At 33.8% G+C, this 17,517-nt stretch overlaps 1 protein-coding gene across 2 annotated transcripts; it reads right to left on the minus strand.

Moving 5' to 3' along the window:
• Positions 1-2,294: 2,294 nt before the first annotated feature.
• Positions 2,295-11,535, minus strand: LOC110779033 (poly [ADP-ribose] polymerase 2). Of its 2 annotated transcripts, none has more exons than XM_021983566.2 (19): positions 11,349-11,535; positions 10,904-11,171; positions 9,742-9,984; positions 8,443-8,591; positions 8,246-8,327; positions 7,420-7,646; positions 6,980-7,109; positions 6,347-6,402; positions 5,622-5,695; positions 5,374-5,420; positions 5,162-5,211; positions 4,894-4,956; positions 4,611-4,691; positions 4,172-4,282; positions 3,958-4,033; positions 3,724-3,866; positions 3,321-3,394; positions 2,805-2,910; positions 2,295-2,688 (listed from the first exon to the last, which is right to left on the minus strand). In XM_021983566.2, the coding sequence occupies exons 1-19, from the start codon at positions 11,430-11,432 to the stop codon at positions 2,596-2,598; spliced, it is 2,157 nt and encodes a 718-aa protein (XP_021839258.2). In that variant the 5' UTR covers positions 11,433-11,535; the 3' UTR covers positions 2,295-2,595. The 2 variants fall into 2 exon arrangements, with proteins under 2 accessions (XP_021839258.2, XP_021839257.2); XM_021983565.2 differs by having other exon boundaries at positions 8,443-8,597; positions 11,349-11,533.
• Between the last annotated feature and the right edge of the window lie 5,982 nt (positions 11,536-17,517).

A 17,517-nucleotide genomic window follows, 5' to 3' on the forward strand; every position in this document is an offset into this window, starting at 1 on the left:
AAAAAATTAAGGGTGAAAACGAGCTGATTCGAGCAAAGTACTAACACTGGTCATGTTTATTTAATTTAGGCGAGCTCGAGCCGATCCCGAGCCTTTAATCGAGCTAAAATTTTGTTTAAGAGATTTTGTGTTCGTGAACATTTTCTTTATTAATAGAGCTGAGTTTATAGGCGAACTTTTTTCTTAAACGAGCTTTACGCTTTACAATTTAAACATTTGAAAACATAATTGCATGGAATGTGCACTAATTTAGCAATTGAAATTCAATTATTTAAAATATTTTTAATCTATGATATATTATTTTGGATGTTAAAAGTCAAAGTATGATTTTTATCTATAATATATAAAACAATTATGTATAACAAATTTGATTATGAATATAAATAGACGAACTTGTCCATGAACATCAATAAACGAGCATACACATTTTCACGTTTATTCTCATTTATTGATGAGTTTCAAAAGTTATTCAAACCCGACTCATTTATTAAATAAAGGACACATGAACGAGCTTAAGTCGAGCACAATCCGGGGCCCGAGTAGTTTATTGAGAGTCTCGACTTATTTGCGCCCCTTATCAATTAAAGACTATGACTTTCAAAAAAATAAGATTTATCTTCATATTTTCAATGTGTTCTACACACGTTTAATTTTGATCAACTAGTGCAAACACGTACTAGAAACTTGAGCAAAGAACACTCTTTCCTAAACACACAAAATGTTCTAAGTTTCTACTCAAAAGTTATTCTGTAAAATACAACTCAATAACTTATTATGGTGTATAAAGATTCATAATTTTGAATTAAAGATCTCAACTTTGAGTTTAAAAACCTAATATATACTTTGAATTAAGTTTTAGTTACATTGAGAAATATTTATAATTTCATATTAAACTTTTACTAGTATGATATCAAAATAATTTTCAAAATCACAATTAACAATGATTAAAACACATAAAAGTAAAGAACCCTAGCTTGTTTGAAAAGAAAAATTATAACTAACTGCGACAAGGTGGATGAATTTGTGATGCTTGCGCAATGAAACTTCTATGGATGGTGGTCGATGTAAAAGACCAAATGAGGAGAAAGTTAAACTGCTTTGAAAAATCTTAATATACTTGTCAATTGTTTTTTGTGTGGGAAACAGGAAGCTTGGAGAGGTATATATAAATAGTTTTTAGGTAAGTAATTAGGGTTAAGGTTAGTTTAAAGCTTCCATAAAACAACTTGATATGAAGAACAAAAAAGATAATAGCCTCCACCCCCTTCCTTATATTTTTTTTCTTTTCCAGAGTTTACACGTACTAGGAGACTTGAGCAAAGAACACTCTTCTCTAAACAAAAAATTATCCTTAATTCTTACTCAAAAGTCGTACCTTAAAATAAAATAAATTTAATAACTTATTTTGGAGTATAAAGATTGAAACATTTGAATTAAAGGTTTCTTTGAGTTTTAAAAACTAAAACTTTGAATTAAGATGAGAACTTTGAGCAACTTTTATAGTTTTATAATTAACAAAGATTAAAACTTGTAAAAATAACCATTTTTTTATGAAAAAAAATGTAACTAACCTCGATAATTTGTGAGAGGAGAGGTAGGAAATTTACAGTAGCTTTAAGATAAAAGTGAGATGCTTGCACAACGAGTCTTTCGTGGACGGTGGCTGATGTAAAAGACTTAGTGGAGAGAAATCAAATTGCTTTGAAATTCTTAGTAGATCTCCCAATTTTTTTTTATTTTTTTTTTGGGAAACATAAAGGTTGGAGTAGTAGTATATATATATAGATAGTTTTCAGGCAGGAAACTAGGGTTAGGGTTGGATTTAAAATTTCCATAAAATATCTTAATTTGAAGAATAAAAAAATATGTAGCCTCCACCACCCCTTATTTTATTTTCTCTTCTTTAATGTTTAACAATAAAAAAAAATTCTTATTAGTAGCTCGTGCCAAATTCTAAAAAAGTGGTGTTAATACACATCCCTTGTTTCATTAGTGTACCTCTTGTGTCGAACGTGTTGGACCAATTTAGTGTTGGGTGGGCCCGTGGCCATCTCTAACAACACATTAAACTTGGACTATTGTGAAATACATTTTCTTAAATAATTATCATATCAAAACTTCAATTTTTTTAAAAATTCAATCCGGAATTGTCTATTTAAAAATTATTGATAACAAATTGTCTATTGTACACATTCTAATAAAACTTTACGAGGCTTTTCGATCAAAAATATAAATTTTTGTTAAAGGTTTTTCTTCGTTTTGTTGACATAGTAATTACTTCGTTATGATGTGTGTAATTATAATAAGTCTTACTAACATAAACAAGCTTTTCAACTACACTGTACATGAGACTTGAAAATCGGTTACAGGGTAGTTAGGGTTGCCCGTTAAACTGTCCATTCAACATTTATACGTTTCTGATCAAACTACATTTTTACATGCGCGCATTGCAAAATAGCAGATCTTTCAGTCTTCAGACAGTAGTGTATTCAAGTGGTCATCGTTCTGAGATCCTCTTTCCAAAAATGAAGATAACAATTAACACAGCACATTCTTATCTTGTACTACATATGACATATCCAATCTTGAAGCTCCTCACCGGTTATGGTTGAATTTGACTTGAATAACATATCGCATTCTTATCTGATCTACGTTGTAAACTATGTACTCGTTGTACAGTAGACTTCCCTGAAATGAATTATAAACGAGAAAACAGGTGTCAAAACTGTACAAGGTAGTATATGAGAGTATGCGACACTCAACGGTAGAGTTGTTATTCAGCTGAATAAGTATTAGCTGCTCACCTTGGCATCTTTCTTCTGTACTGGCTTTCCAGAGGGGACAACGACACCATCGTCCAGCACCTGGGCCTCAGACATATCTGGTGCAGTTGAACCAACTCCTTTCGTGCTGCCAAACATAATTTACATTTTAAGGATTGTTTAATTAATTAAATTCTCACATCCAAGATAAATGAGTTTCAAGATTTTGATCTTAGATCTCACAGAGAAACACCCTGGACCTTGTACCATTCTAGAGATCAAGACCAATTCAATCACAAGGATACTTAATTTAAACATAGCATTCAAATAATAACAATAATTTTCCAAACATAAGCTTTTGGTCTCTATATGCATTTCCACGAGATAGATTTGTATGAAATGCAAAGCAAAAAGCAAGTGGATAAGAATTTGGGACATTACTTTTACATGGAGCAACTCAACTTTTATTTCCTTCGGTTTTTTGGGCATGGAAAAGGTGGGAAGTGTAGGGAGCGGATTTAAATTTAGGAGTTCCTACAAGCAACATATAGGCCTCACCTTAGCTTCCCTGCTGGTAATTTATCTGCACTGTAGTTTGAGTGAAGTAGTTCCTCCATCTCACCCAGTGCCACCTGAAGGAAAATGGAAGAAACAGTACCATAACCATATAGATGGAAGATAAAGTTAGTTAACCATTAAAGTCCAACAGTAGTAGTTTTAATTAGTTGTTTAAAAGAAACCAGATTATTTAAGGCACTAATCCTTTCTGGGTGTGTTAACCTATCTAAATAACCTTTAACAAATGCAAAAACCAGAATACACTTGTGAAGTCAAAGCTAAGAAAATCAGTAACACATTGATTACAATTCCATCCAAAATGTGACTCAACTAGATCCTTTTACTAAAAGAATTTTCGCAGTTAAAATTCTTTTGAAGTGATAACTGATAAGGTTATAAGTACCTCGCACAGAAGTAGAACGCCAGTAGGAGCACTGGAACTGGAATAGCAGTAATTTGCACTCTTGGAGAACATATCAGCAAAATAGACTCCTTTGCCAAACATATATCCTGTTACAGGTGCTTCAGGTGGAGCAATGCGCAACCCTGTGTATAGTGAAGCATAAGTAGGTACATTATAAAAGAAACATTAATTGTAACTTTTTGAGAAGCAAAAAACAGCAGACTTTAGTGTTACCTTGAGATAAAATTCCCGTCCAGTTAGTTAGCCGAGAACCATGCCACAAAAGCATCCTATTTTTTGTACTTGCAAACTGTCAGAAAAGTAAAGCGAGTATTTAGAGTAGATACAGACATTGAAATTGGTGCCATATTATTATAAACATTCAACAGCCGACATCTGGAGTAAACATAATTCAACATAAATCAGTAGTAGAGGTTTAAGCATTTACCTTTTTGAACTGTTCATTTTCTCCCCCTCTTGACACTCTAAATACTTGATTAATATCTACAGTATAATTTGAATGTGTTTTGGCATGAGTATTCTTTGTATACTTCTGGATCTGAAAAGAGAAATAGTCCATTCATAACCCTGAACTTCTGGAGTAATATTTATCCACGCTATACATAATACCAACAGGATTCACTAGTGTGAAAGTGAACATTCACATCCGACGTTTTACAACCCAAATGCTTGAGAGCTCTTCAAAAGCACCAGTCATGAAGGGAGGAGTATAACTCTGTACTTGACAACATTGTAGGTAATCTCTTTCAGGAGCTTATACATAAAAGCATAGCATACTGTAATATCATAATTTCCCACTGCCCACAGGAAGCATGCCACACAAACCACAATTTTGAACTACTAAAAGTATGGTATAAATGCTGTACCATGGAGAATTCTTCTGAATCAACTTCTACAGGCATCAATTCACAATTAAGTCGTCCATACTGAGCATACAAGAGATCATCCTGCTTACACATTTCAAAGTCCATTATTAGACACATGACAGGACAAAAAAAGATACTTATTAAAAATCAAAATAAGATCAAGAAGCCAAATATGTTGGAATTATCATGACGAGCAGATCACAACTTGCACCAATAAAACTGGACAAGAGCTATCATAAATATACAAATTGAGAATTAAAAAAAAAATCAGGCAAATGCGTACCTGCATTCCCACATCATCACTCAACAATTTTGTCGCGAGCTCAATTTCACTCAATGCCTCGACCTATATTAAAGCAGCAGCAACGCCCTTTAGAAACAGTGAGAAACAGACATATCTCCATCAAATAATAGTTTAACCAAACTCGAAATTTGGAGGATTCGGCCAATGAAAAGCTAGACCATCAAAAATTCATAATAAACAAATTACCAAGGGAACCAGATAAAAACAAAGCAACAAGAAGTTAGTGGTCGCTATTATAAAAGTTTACCATTTCTAGTTTGCTTTTCAATTTTTGAGGCGTGTCAATGACAAACTCACCTGAAATATCAAATTAGAAGAAAGCTTAGCTAAGGCCACACTCCAAAACAGTGCATAAGTTCTAACTGATACACAAGCATGGAACTTCAAAATAAAGAGAGGGCCAAAATATTGACATCAAACTATAGATACTTCCCACCCTGATGAGCAAAATTAACTTACGCATCTTCTTAAAGCCAAAATCATGAGGAATGACTGTATAGAATTCCCTGAAAAAGAAACGATTCATAAGTAAGAGCACCTTGAAATAAAAATTCTTTTCCATACAGCTCAGAATTTCCTCTAGAAAATTATACTACAATAATTGACATAAAATGAAGTTAACAAACAATGAGCATATTCCTATATAGAGGCTGACCAATTCTGTCAAGAAATGATCAAGGATATACCCGTGGCGAGAATAGACTCACCCACTTAATTGCTCAACTAGCTTTCTGTCTGATTGGCCAATGACATCAGAAAGCCTCTTCAAAACATCATAACCCTACATACAGGCAACAGGAACAAGCAACTGGACATCAAGTTGGGTGCATAAGTTATGCAGGAGACTATTTAAACAAAATTTTATCAAACAATTGAAGTGATGCTGAACGTCGTACTTTACCATGGGGGCATTAACTTTTAAGTCAATTGCCAAATCAAAATGAAATCTCTTTGAAACAAACATATGAATAACCAGCATAAAAATAACTGTTATTTGTATGAAATTATGGAACAGAAAGAAGGAACCAAGGGAAGATTGGGTACTTTTAATAGTTGTTTAACTTGTGCTAGGATTGTCAAATAAATACTAGTACAAAATTCCATATTTTTGGGCCTTGATATGCTCATCAATGTGAACATCTTAACCATTAGTATTTACTCCGAACATGAATATTATCACATTTACCATCACATCTAAATTATTCTATAATAATCAACTAGACAAGGGTATCATCATTTCTTTTTGGGGGGAAGAGGAACTCAGGTTCTTTACGGCTAACATAAGTATTATACTGAGTAATATTATTACAACAATCAGCAGTTATCAACTAACAACAAATGCTTCTACATAAACAGGAAAACTTCAAGGTCTACTAAAATGTTACATTGCTACAACAAACCAAGCCTTTGAACAATAAAATTTAAGATATACCTTTAAAATTGTGGACTTGCTTAACTTCCCAAGAGGCAATTTCTCGGCATTGTATCCTGGACAATATACAGGAAAATATATAAGAAAATGTAATTAAAACAGGACAAAATAAAAGGTTGATTAAGAAGAAAACAAGAGTGCTCTGTTCCAATTTTATTTCTGTGAGACCAGCATATCACAACCCCCTCCCCCCACAGGAGAGAAATTGAACATCAGATAACCGAATAAGAAGTTCATTGAAGATTTAGCAATGGAAAACTCCAGGAACAACTTCTTAGCACATACTCCCTCCGTCCCTTAATACTCGCACCGTTTTGACTGGACACGCTTGCCAATGCATAACTTTGACCACCAATATCTTTAACTACATATTATAAAAACTTATAAAAATATTAATAATTGAAAATACATATTAAGATGAAGCTAACAATATATTATATACTAACATTTATTTTCATATACTAGAAATAAAATAGGGTCAAAGTGAATTATGTGAATAGTGCAAAAAGTCAAAACGGTGCAAGTATTAAGGGACAGAGGGAGTATTATAAAACTTTAGTAACAGTACATTCTCAATTTTCTGCTATCCCTAAAGAAAACCAGGATGGGAAATCGTGTAATCAAGATATTGACCTATTTCCATCATCTGCTGCCTCATCATGCTGATATTACATATAAGAGAAATGAACTTCGCAATACGTGGCTCAAGTTTGCTTTCCTGAGGCTGAATGTTTGTACAAGAAGATGAAGGCTTTTCTTGGTCCTGAAAGAGAAAGTGAACATTATTTTTCGAGATCAGGATAAATGAACATCCAGCCAACACAGGTTTATATTATAAAACAGCAACAAAAGCTGCAATGCCATATCCCAAACCTAACTTAATACGGAGTAACTAGTCCACTATATGAGTATATGGTAACTTCTCAAGCATACCACACATATATGCATAAAAGTAGACGCAGTCTCCAATATCCACCACACAGTTTTCAAGACAAAAAATGCATACACATTATTCAGATAGTACAATAGCAGTTTCACTTTTCAACACGATAGAAACTGAATTCAACCCATACCTGATCCTTTTCACTGTAATCCATTTCCAACCAAGTGTAGCACTTTGGGTAAGAAACAAAAACTTTTCTATTGGACCAATAATTTTTCGTCTTGGCCAAGAACTTCTGCTCAAACTCTTGTATAGCAGTTTCCCGACATGAATAGGGACCAAACAGCTTATCTTGACCCTTCACACCAACTCTACCCCATCTATTGTAAACCATGTATGTGCCACCACCATCAACTTCTGCACTTGTACAAGAAGCAGGTAAATGAAATGGTGCTGAGTAGTGAACGTGTGTGAAGCATAGGTTCGCAGATACAAATCAAATAGATCAATAACATTACAAACAGATCAACATTATAGTACTTCAATTAATAATTTGAACTCCCATCCTCTTTTTTAGGACTGCGAACCTTTTCATATTTAAGGTTAAAAGTTAAAACAGTACTCAACAAAAAATTAAACTTCAAAAGCAACTTATTCATCATTATAACTAACTTTAAGAAAAGATTGCTCTCAATAAATCTGATCAGACCATTATTGGATATTGATCACTCAGCAGTCAGCACCAAGCATTTTGATATTCATTCTGAGAATGAGAAGTTGCTTCATTCAAAGGGGCCCAATAATCACACACTATGAGTACTTTGTTTTTTCTTCCTCTTGTGCTCTATTTTCTCTCTGCCCTTTTTGTCCTTACTTAAAGCCTCAAAGGCGACTGGAATGAAGATGAATGATATTAAGTGAAACAACAAGTGTAACAACATGAAGAAATGGCATATGTTGACTCAAACATAATAATCTTCAGCATACCAAATTAGAGAACAAACTCTAAAACTCACCGAGAACTTGAATCATATAAAACTTGTTGTTGTTATCCCCTACATTGGTCTGGTTCAACATGGCATCATAAATCGCGTCACCCTAACATCATAGAAGTCCACAATATGAGCACCTAAAGTGGTTCTTACCAACTATATTTTCCCTCAAATAAACGACTCACTGCTTACATGAACTTAGTATAGAAAATGAAAGTTACCATTTCCAAAACATGATATGAACTTTTTATATGGTCTGGAAGCCATTGATCCAAGACAGCTGAACCTTTCTTTGTTGCTTTCACCAGCTTTTCCTTCTTAACCTCCTCTACCACCTTTTTGTCTTGATTATCTTCTTCTCCTTCTCCTCCTTTAGCTTGACATACAACCACAATATTAAAATAGAAAATCATGACCAAGCAAAAGGAAAAATAAATGTATCGTTGGAAACTGAAATAGTGGAATTCTGGAGATAAAGGTCGTTACACTCAGACACAAGTTCTAACGAACCAATATGATTCAGTGTAAAATATTATTGCAAAAGAAAACATCACCCTTTAACATCAATGTAGGATTGTAGGTAATGGCAATCTTATATAAACCACACAATAGATAGTGTTTTTTAGGTTGACATCAAGACACATGAGAAGTGAAAATTTCCTAAGAATAGGAAGAATGTGAAGCTGTTTTGTCGGGAAAACATGGAAGTGCACTTCCTAGAAAGTTCAACTTCTCATAAGATAGAGGAAGTTGCTTGCCTAGGTCCTTCTGGGTAAGTGGGAATTTTCGTGGGAATTAAAACTTCCCATGATCAACTAAATAAAAAATGCATATACAAGGGATTAACAACTTCCTAGGTAATATGACTTCCTACCTTCAACCAAACGATCACATAGAACCATTTTACGAACCAACGCAATTTCAACTAGCTTAGTCCAATTTTTAATATGTGATTAAAGTGACTTACATTTGGTACAAGGAGTATATTAGCTCCTTTGTACTTTGTAGTAATTAGTAGACATAATTTCATGTAGACATTATTGTATCCAGCAAATTTGGTCTATTAGAAGGCACAAACAGCAATTTTTGCATTTAAACTACAGATTTCCCACCTGTGAAAGTTGATTTTAATATCCGGCCATTAGACATTTTCAAGTTCCAAGTCATAAAACCACCACGTTCTAATATGCAACCTCGATGTCGTTACAAGATTAAGTTGCAGAGAAGCCAAATGACTGAAATGAGTCAACCAACTTTTACAGATAGCCCTTTCGATTCCTGAGAGACAAGAGTTTACTTCCCTTAAAGTCTTGTAATGTCTCATTTAGTATCAATGTGAATTTCAATTTTGGGTTATCTTAAAAACTAAAATCATGCTTTTGAATATCACATCATCTAATTTCCAATCAACTATCTAAAAACTAATAGAAATTTGTCAATTAAGCATTACCAAAAAAAAAAAAGTTACTCTAAATTGAAAATTATTCACGGAAATTGGTAAGAAATGGTGAAATTTATACCATATCCATCAATAGCATCAGAGTCACAAAGCCTTTGAACAAGCTCCTTCTTGGTTCCACTACTGGAAACTCCTCTAATAGAAGCTTCTTTGCGCAATTTCTGAATACTCATCCCTTGTAACTTCTTAAATGCGCTAATTTCATCAGATCCAGTTCCAATTTCCTTTGATTCATCATTGATTTCATCTTCATTCTTAACCTCTTCTACCACTTTTTCGTCTTGTTTTTCTCCTTCTCCTTTACCTTGACATACAACCACAACAATACAACATTAAAATAGCAAATCATGGACAAGAAACAGGACAACAATATCAATCAATGGAACTTGAAGTTAGTGTGCATTCTGTTGTATTACCCCAACTCATCAAGGTTTCACCTTTCAACCTTTATCCTTAATTATGTTCAATTTCCGTAGAGATTCTCACTTTGACCCAAGATAAGAGTCGTTACAACAAAGTTCTAATTGACTTTATAACATCTATGTAGGATTGTAGGTAATCTTCTATGAACAATGCAATATTTTGTAACCATTTATGATTCCCATGCAATTTCAACAAGGTTAACTGGTTCTTAATTCGTACTAGTAGTTACTTGGATTAGTTAAAGTGACCTATATTTGGAACAAGGGTATATTAGCTCCTAAATCTTATGTACTATCACCAAAGTAAAGAGTGGACCTACTTTCAACTATTAAGTAGACATTTTGTATCTAGCAAATTTTGGTTGTGAGAAAGCATAAACATCAATATAATCAAATAAGCCTCATATCGACTACATATCATTGGACATTAGCATTTTCAATTTCCAACTCATAAAACCTCCGTATGCCATCAACATCCAAAAATGAGACATCAGTGTCCTTACAAGTTAGAGTTCCAAAGAATCCAAATGAATCAACCAAATTCCTTCATAAGTCCTAACGAGGGTTTTTAAAATCAAAACATAGTTAAGGTCTTATTCGGTATCAATGTGTAATTCAATTTCAAGTTTCTTAAAAATGCTAAAATCATGCTTTTGCATATCACATGAGATTATAATACAAATTCTGATTAACTATCTAAAAAACAAAAGAAATGATATCAATTGAGCAAAACAAAAACAAAATTACTCGAAATTCATAAACTATAAACTCAAATTGGCAAGGAAATGGTGAGCATTATACCAATTCCATCAACAGCAGAAGAATCACAAAGCCTTTGAACAAGCTCCTTCTTAGTTCCACTAGTAGAAAGTCCTCTAATTGAAGCTTCTTTGCGCAATTTCTGAACAGTCATCCCTTGAAACCTCTCAATTTCACCAATTTCATCAACAACATTTCCAATTTCCTTTGAATCATCATTCTCTCTGTCTCTCTTCTTCGTCGAACCAGACTCATCTTTCGCCGCCAATTGCTTGGTTTCTTTGCGAAGAGCTGATTCCAACCTCTTCACCTAGAATTACAAAAACCTCAATTCGTCAAACGATTATGATATATGAGCTCTACGAGTTAAACATAAACATCAATTAAAATTTCCGAATATGGTACGAGTATTAACTTAGTAATGGAAGGCAAAACACTTGTCGATCAGTGTTGTAGACATTCTAGACAAGGAGGAAATGGAGCTTACCAAAGTGGGTTTAGTACCGGAAGTGTCAAGGTCGCGTTTGGAGAGTTCGGCTCGAAGTTCGTCAACTTTCATGTTGCTCGCCATTTCTTGAGTTGTTGAGTTTAGGGGGAAAAGCCCAAAGGGTATTGATTTTATAGGAAGTTGAAATTTTGAAAAAGAGAATTTAGTGAAGCTTGCGAGAAAAGGGAATGAGGAGCGATAGTGTGCTGCACGATTGTTGTTTTCTATTTTGGCGCCCGCATCGGGTTAGAGGCTTAGGGCATATTGGACTAGTATTCTATGCACGCAATGTGTGCAGATACTTTTAAAATCTGATTTGATATATACGTAATTATGTTCTAACGTTTTATAAATCTTTTAACAATTTTCATACGTTTATTATGGATATCTTATGTGGACACCTAAGTGCTAAGTTATTAAACTAAAGTTTGATCATAATGAACTAAAATCGGAAATTTCATTAAATGCCCCCGAGTTTTGCTGTAATTCATCAAACGCCCATCAAGAGGGGGGGTGAATTGTAATTTGGAACTTGCTTCTAACTTTTTGCGGAATTATAAAAGAAACTTAAAAGCAAGTATAGAAAATAATGCAAGAGAGAATTTAGCGTGGAAATCTTCTTGAAAATTATCAAGAAGACAAAACCACGACCACGGGGGATTTTAACGACGAGCTCTCATTCATCAAGCGAACGACCCTGTTACTAACTTAATTGGAAACTCTATCAACCCAAGTTCCCCGTGAACTTAGGATCCCATACAAAGAGTATAACATTCACGCTTAGTTGTGTTTAATACTCTCTCAAGACTTCACTCAAAGCCTTTCCAAATACAATAGGAACTCACTCAAGTTCCTAACCCAAACCTGTTACAATATATGAGAAGCGTAGAAGAACTGTAAAGGAACAAGAACTTTAGTGTAGGAACTGAAGGAACTTAGAACTGAGGAACTGACTCATAAACGTGGAACAAATATATTTTCTTTAATTACCTTCCACGTAAACCATACTTTGTTGAATGACTGAGAAGTCAGACACCTTGGAATGAATGTTAAGATCCTCTTTTATAGTGTTGGAACTCCTAACTGCTTTCCCCATAATCTCTTCAACTAACAGCCATATTCCCATGTTCCTAGGCATGTACCCATGACCTCTATAGTTGATGAGAACGTGGTATATGAGCGTGGATATAATGTACTTGGGAACAAGCTAATACCAAGTAATGCATCCTAGTTTCTAGACGTGATCCTAACATCAATAATTAATATGTCAGGTATATTAAACGTGATATATTAAACGTGATTTAATAACTGATTTCATAGGATTCCCAAGTTAATAGGAGCCTACCTAATTAATCTACTGATGAACGTAAATTAATATTTGACTAACCTAGGATACCCAAATTAATAGGACTGTAATTAATTAATTAGTTAATTCCAAGATACCCAACTTAATAGGACTCTAATTAATTAACTAATTAATTCCAAAATATAAAACATATTTATCTTATTAAGAATCCTAGACTTAGTCAATTACCTATTTATTTAAGGACTTTTAATCAAATTAAAACTCTTAAATAAACTATCCTAAATCACGTTTATATTCTAAACTTACTGACAATTAGATTAATGCATACTGACATTATATTTAGGATGCAGACCAAGTTCCTAAACACGAGTTCCACGAGTTCCTTTTGATACCTTGTTCCATTACCTTTCACGTTTCCACATACTCACATGAATCCTAGAAAATAAACTCTTGTTTCTTGTCTTCATGTTTCATGCTGCTCCGCATGTTGGTTGTTCCTCAGGAACTAGTGCTCCGCATGTTGGTTGTTCATCGGGAACAAGTGCTCCTCGGGAACAATGGTTGATCCTCAGGAACAAGTGCTCCGCATGTTGGTTGTTCCTCGGGAATAAGTGCTCCTCATATTGGTTGTTCCTCGGGAACAAGTGCTCCTCGGGAACAATGGTTGATCCTCAGGAACAAGCATCTTTAGGAACAACCATCTTTAGGAACAGCCATCTCTAGAAACAACCATCTTTAGGAACAACCGTCTTTGGGAACAGCCGTCTTTGGGAACAGCCGTCTTCGGGAACAGCCGTCTTCGGGAACAGCCTTCTTTGGGAACAACCATCTCTATCGGGATTCCTCTAGCTCATCTGGAGTTCTAGTTCTTCCGCATGAACTTTAAAACTCCCAGCTTCTCTAGAGTTTATCCTTAGGAACTGCTCTGCAATTCCAGCTCTGGATTTTATGCTTCTTTGTTATAAGCATCTCACAATCATCAACTTCCAGTAAGCTTTATTATTGATGACTTGGGCACAACTATTCATTAATGATCCTTGCACACATACAACTTGAAAACCACGTTAGTTGATTACGTTAGTTTGTCATCATCAAAACCATATTGGCTCAACAATTTCCCCCTTTTTGGTGATGACAAACCAAGGCAAAGTAATAATAAAACTAACAGGAACTTAGTAGCAAGATCATTATTTAGTAGATAATAAAACATAAATAACTATTAATCATCGTATAAAAGTAGGAAATAAGTATCTTTGCCTTTTCTCTTCCCCCTTTGACATCATCAAAAAGTGTACTTCGTTTCAAGGATTTATAAACAATCTTCTAGATGTACATTGACACCACACCACCAAGAACATATAGTTAATGGTCAAACATGAGGCAAAAGAAAGTATTAATTTGCTCAAACGTCAATCTAGTAATATTAGCCATCCTCACGCATACATCAATAAATCAGTCAAATAAGCTAAAGTGTAGTTGTCAATAGTATAATCTCATTTTCACCAAAGTGCAACACATTAATAAGAATAAGTCAAATGTCCAATGATTTCCAAAGAAAATAGATAATTGATGGAAAAATTTATGAAGAGATAGGCAGGCTAATGGGATGAATAGATTTATTCCTTTGTCACTTGTTTCTCAAGCATGCCTCCCTTTTTCTCACAATTTCAACTGAAGTTCCTCCTCATAAAATACATTGTTGTTCCTTCTCTTTCTTTTTCTATTTTTCTTTAGCAGTACATAGTGTCCTTTTCTTCTTCATATAGTTTATTTGAAGCTTTTTGATAGTTCCTTCATTCGATAATTTTTGTAGGAACTTACGTTTATGGTGTAAGTTCCCTTGTGAATCATTAAAGAACTTGATATTTTTTAAAGATAATTCTTTGAGATACTGAAACCTTCATTTGTTTTTCAACTTGGAAACTTAACTGCTTGTAGGAACTTCTTATCCCTTCTATTTCTTCCTTCACATAGCTCTCCTTTTGTTCCCCTCTTTTTCTTTTTTTTCTTTTTTTTTTTCATTTTTCTTCTGCCTTCCTTTTTTTATCATCTCCTTTAATTTTACCTTTCAAAATTACATCTCTATTAATCACCTTCCTCATTAGTTCCCCCTCAACAATTGCTACATCATGTAAGTGACAAATGAGGAATATTTAGTATAGAATTTTTATACAGTGATGAATTTTTTAAAATGTTTATGAAAAGAAAAATAAATCAATATCATGGAAGAAAGAAATTATCACACATTATAGGATTTGGACATTCTTAATAGTGCACATGGATCGAATGAAAAAGCCTTATTTTGTTCCATAAGGAAATGGAACTTCACTTTTTGCTTCTTTTTCCTTTTTATTAACGCATAAGCAGTTTGTAAACTAAGGGTAATATTACAAAGACATCAGTGAGTCCTTAATTCAATTCTAGCTCATGACTACGTACAAGACATAGAAAAATTGTAGTGTCAATTTTATAAGGAAGACTATTCACATAAACTCTACACCTATAATACACAATTCAATGATTCTTAAGGGAAATTCAAAGAAAATTCAACGAATTTCAAACTTATATAAGATTTTCCTACATTATTAATAAGCCTTTTAGTGAGAGAATAAAATATATTGCTAATGAATCACTAGGAACAACTAGTGCCATGCGTTGTTCCCCCTCACTTAAGCATTCATATAGTCTAGTTATTAAATCAAGGAACACTACTTTTCTTGGGTTCCGTATTGAAACAAATAACAGACTGTTGAAATAAACATACCTCAGATTCGACTTAAAGTCAAAATTTTCCATTAAACATAGTTGTGAATCTTGAGGTGTTCCTTTGTCCGAAAGTTCCTCTTCGGATTTTGATCTATATTCCCATTTAAGGTGCTGATGTAATATGCCATCTAAAATGCCGCACCATCATGAGTTCCTAAGCATAAGTCACGGGTCATCAATGAACCAGAGAGTTCCTCAATGTTGAACTTGAACTAGCAGGAACAAGGAAGAAACTGGTGCGTCAAGTTTCTGACAGATTAGTGTGCACCTTTGTTTGTTCCTGTACCAATTCCTTAGGCAAGGGAACCCAACGTGATTTGGGTCCCTTCTTGTTAGTAATGACTGTTAAAAATATAATTAAAACAACTACTACTACCAAGATACAATATGCATTCATATAAATGATATTCAATATATTCATGAAGCATATAAAATAATAATTCTTAGGCAAAAAAAAAAAAATTAGCAGTGTATAACGTTGCCGAAAAATTAAAAATTTCAAGTTCCACAGATTCTTGTGTGCATTTTCTCAAAAGTCGTTTCCTTGAACTAATTTAAATATACTGGAGTTTTAAAAATAAATTGAAAAATCGGCTATTAAAAATAGATTTTAGATTTTTCAAATTCGATTTTAAATCAAAATAAAACAGTAGTTCCATTAGAAACAATGCAAGGAACAAGCAATAAATTAATGTATGCACACAAATAAAGTCTAAAGGAAGATATATTTACCTTAGAAGATTGTCTGTTACACCTTGACTGGCCTTTATTTGACAATGAAATTCAGATCTCCCTTGTTCCTTTGAATATGTAGGACCGAGTTCCTTTCGTCAAGTTTCTTGTAATTGTTCCTCCTTCCAGGAACTTAACTCAGCAGGGTTGCCTGCTTATCAGCGAGTTCCGGCTCTAATACTAACTGTTATTCGGATGGAACACGTACAAGAGGGGGGGTGAATTGTAATTTGGAACTTGCTTCTAACTTTTTGCGGAATTATAAAAGAAACTTAAAAGCAAGTATAGAAAATAATGCAAGAGAGAATTTAGCGTGGAAATCTTCTTGAAAATTATCAAGAGGACAAAACCACGACCACAGGGGGATTTTAACGACGAGCTCTCATTCATCAAGCGAACGACCCTGTTACTAACTTAATTGGAAACTCTATCAACCCAAGTTCCCCGTGAACTTAGGATCCCATACAAAGAGTATAACATTCACGCTTAGTTGTGTTTAATACTCTCTCAAGACTTCACTCAAAGCCTTTCCAAATACAATAGGAACTCACTCAAGTTTCTAACCCAAACCTGTTACAATATATGAGAAGCGTAGAAGAACTGTAAAGGAACAAGAACTTTAGTGTAGGAACTGAAGGAACTTAGAACTGAGGAACTGACTCATAAACGTGGAACAAATATATTTTCTTTAATTACCTTCCACGTAAACCATACTTTGTTGAATGACTGAGAAGTCAGACACCTTGGAATGAATGTTAAGATCCTCTTTTATAGTGTTGGAACCCCTAACTGCTTTCCCCATAATCTCTTCAACTAACAGCCATATTCCCATGTTCCTAGGCATGTACCCATGACCTTTATAGTTGATGAGAACGTGGTATATGAGCGTGGATATAATGTACTTGGGAACAAGCTAATACCAAGTAATGCATCCTAGTTTCTAGGCGTGATCCTAACATCAATAATTAATATGTCAGTTATATTAAACGTGATATATTAAACGTGATTTAATAACTGATTTCATAGGATTCCCAAGTTAATAGGAGCCTACCTAATTAATCTACTGATGAACGTAAATTAATATTTGACTAACCTAGCATACCCAAATTAATAGGACTGTAATTAATTAATTAGTTAATTCCAAGATACCCAACTTAATAGGACTCTAATTAATTAACTAATTAATTCCAAAATATAAAAAATATTTATCTTATTAAGAATCCTAGACTTAGTCAATTACCTATTTATTTAAGGACTTTTAATCAAATTAAAACTCTTAAATAAACTATCCTAAATCACGTTTATATTCTAAACTTACTGACAATTAGATTAATGTATACTGACATTATATTTAGGATGCAGACC

The sequence above is a fragment of the Spinacia oleracea genome, chromosome 6 (genome assembly GCF_020520425.1).
Source record: "Spinacia oleracea cultivar Varoflay chromosome 6, BTI_SOV_V1, whole genome shotgun sequence".
Taxonomy (NCBI): domain Eukaryota; kingdom Viridiplantae; phylum Streptophyta; class Magnoliopsida; order Caryophyllales; family Amaranthaceae; genus Spinacia; species Spinacia oleracea.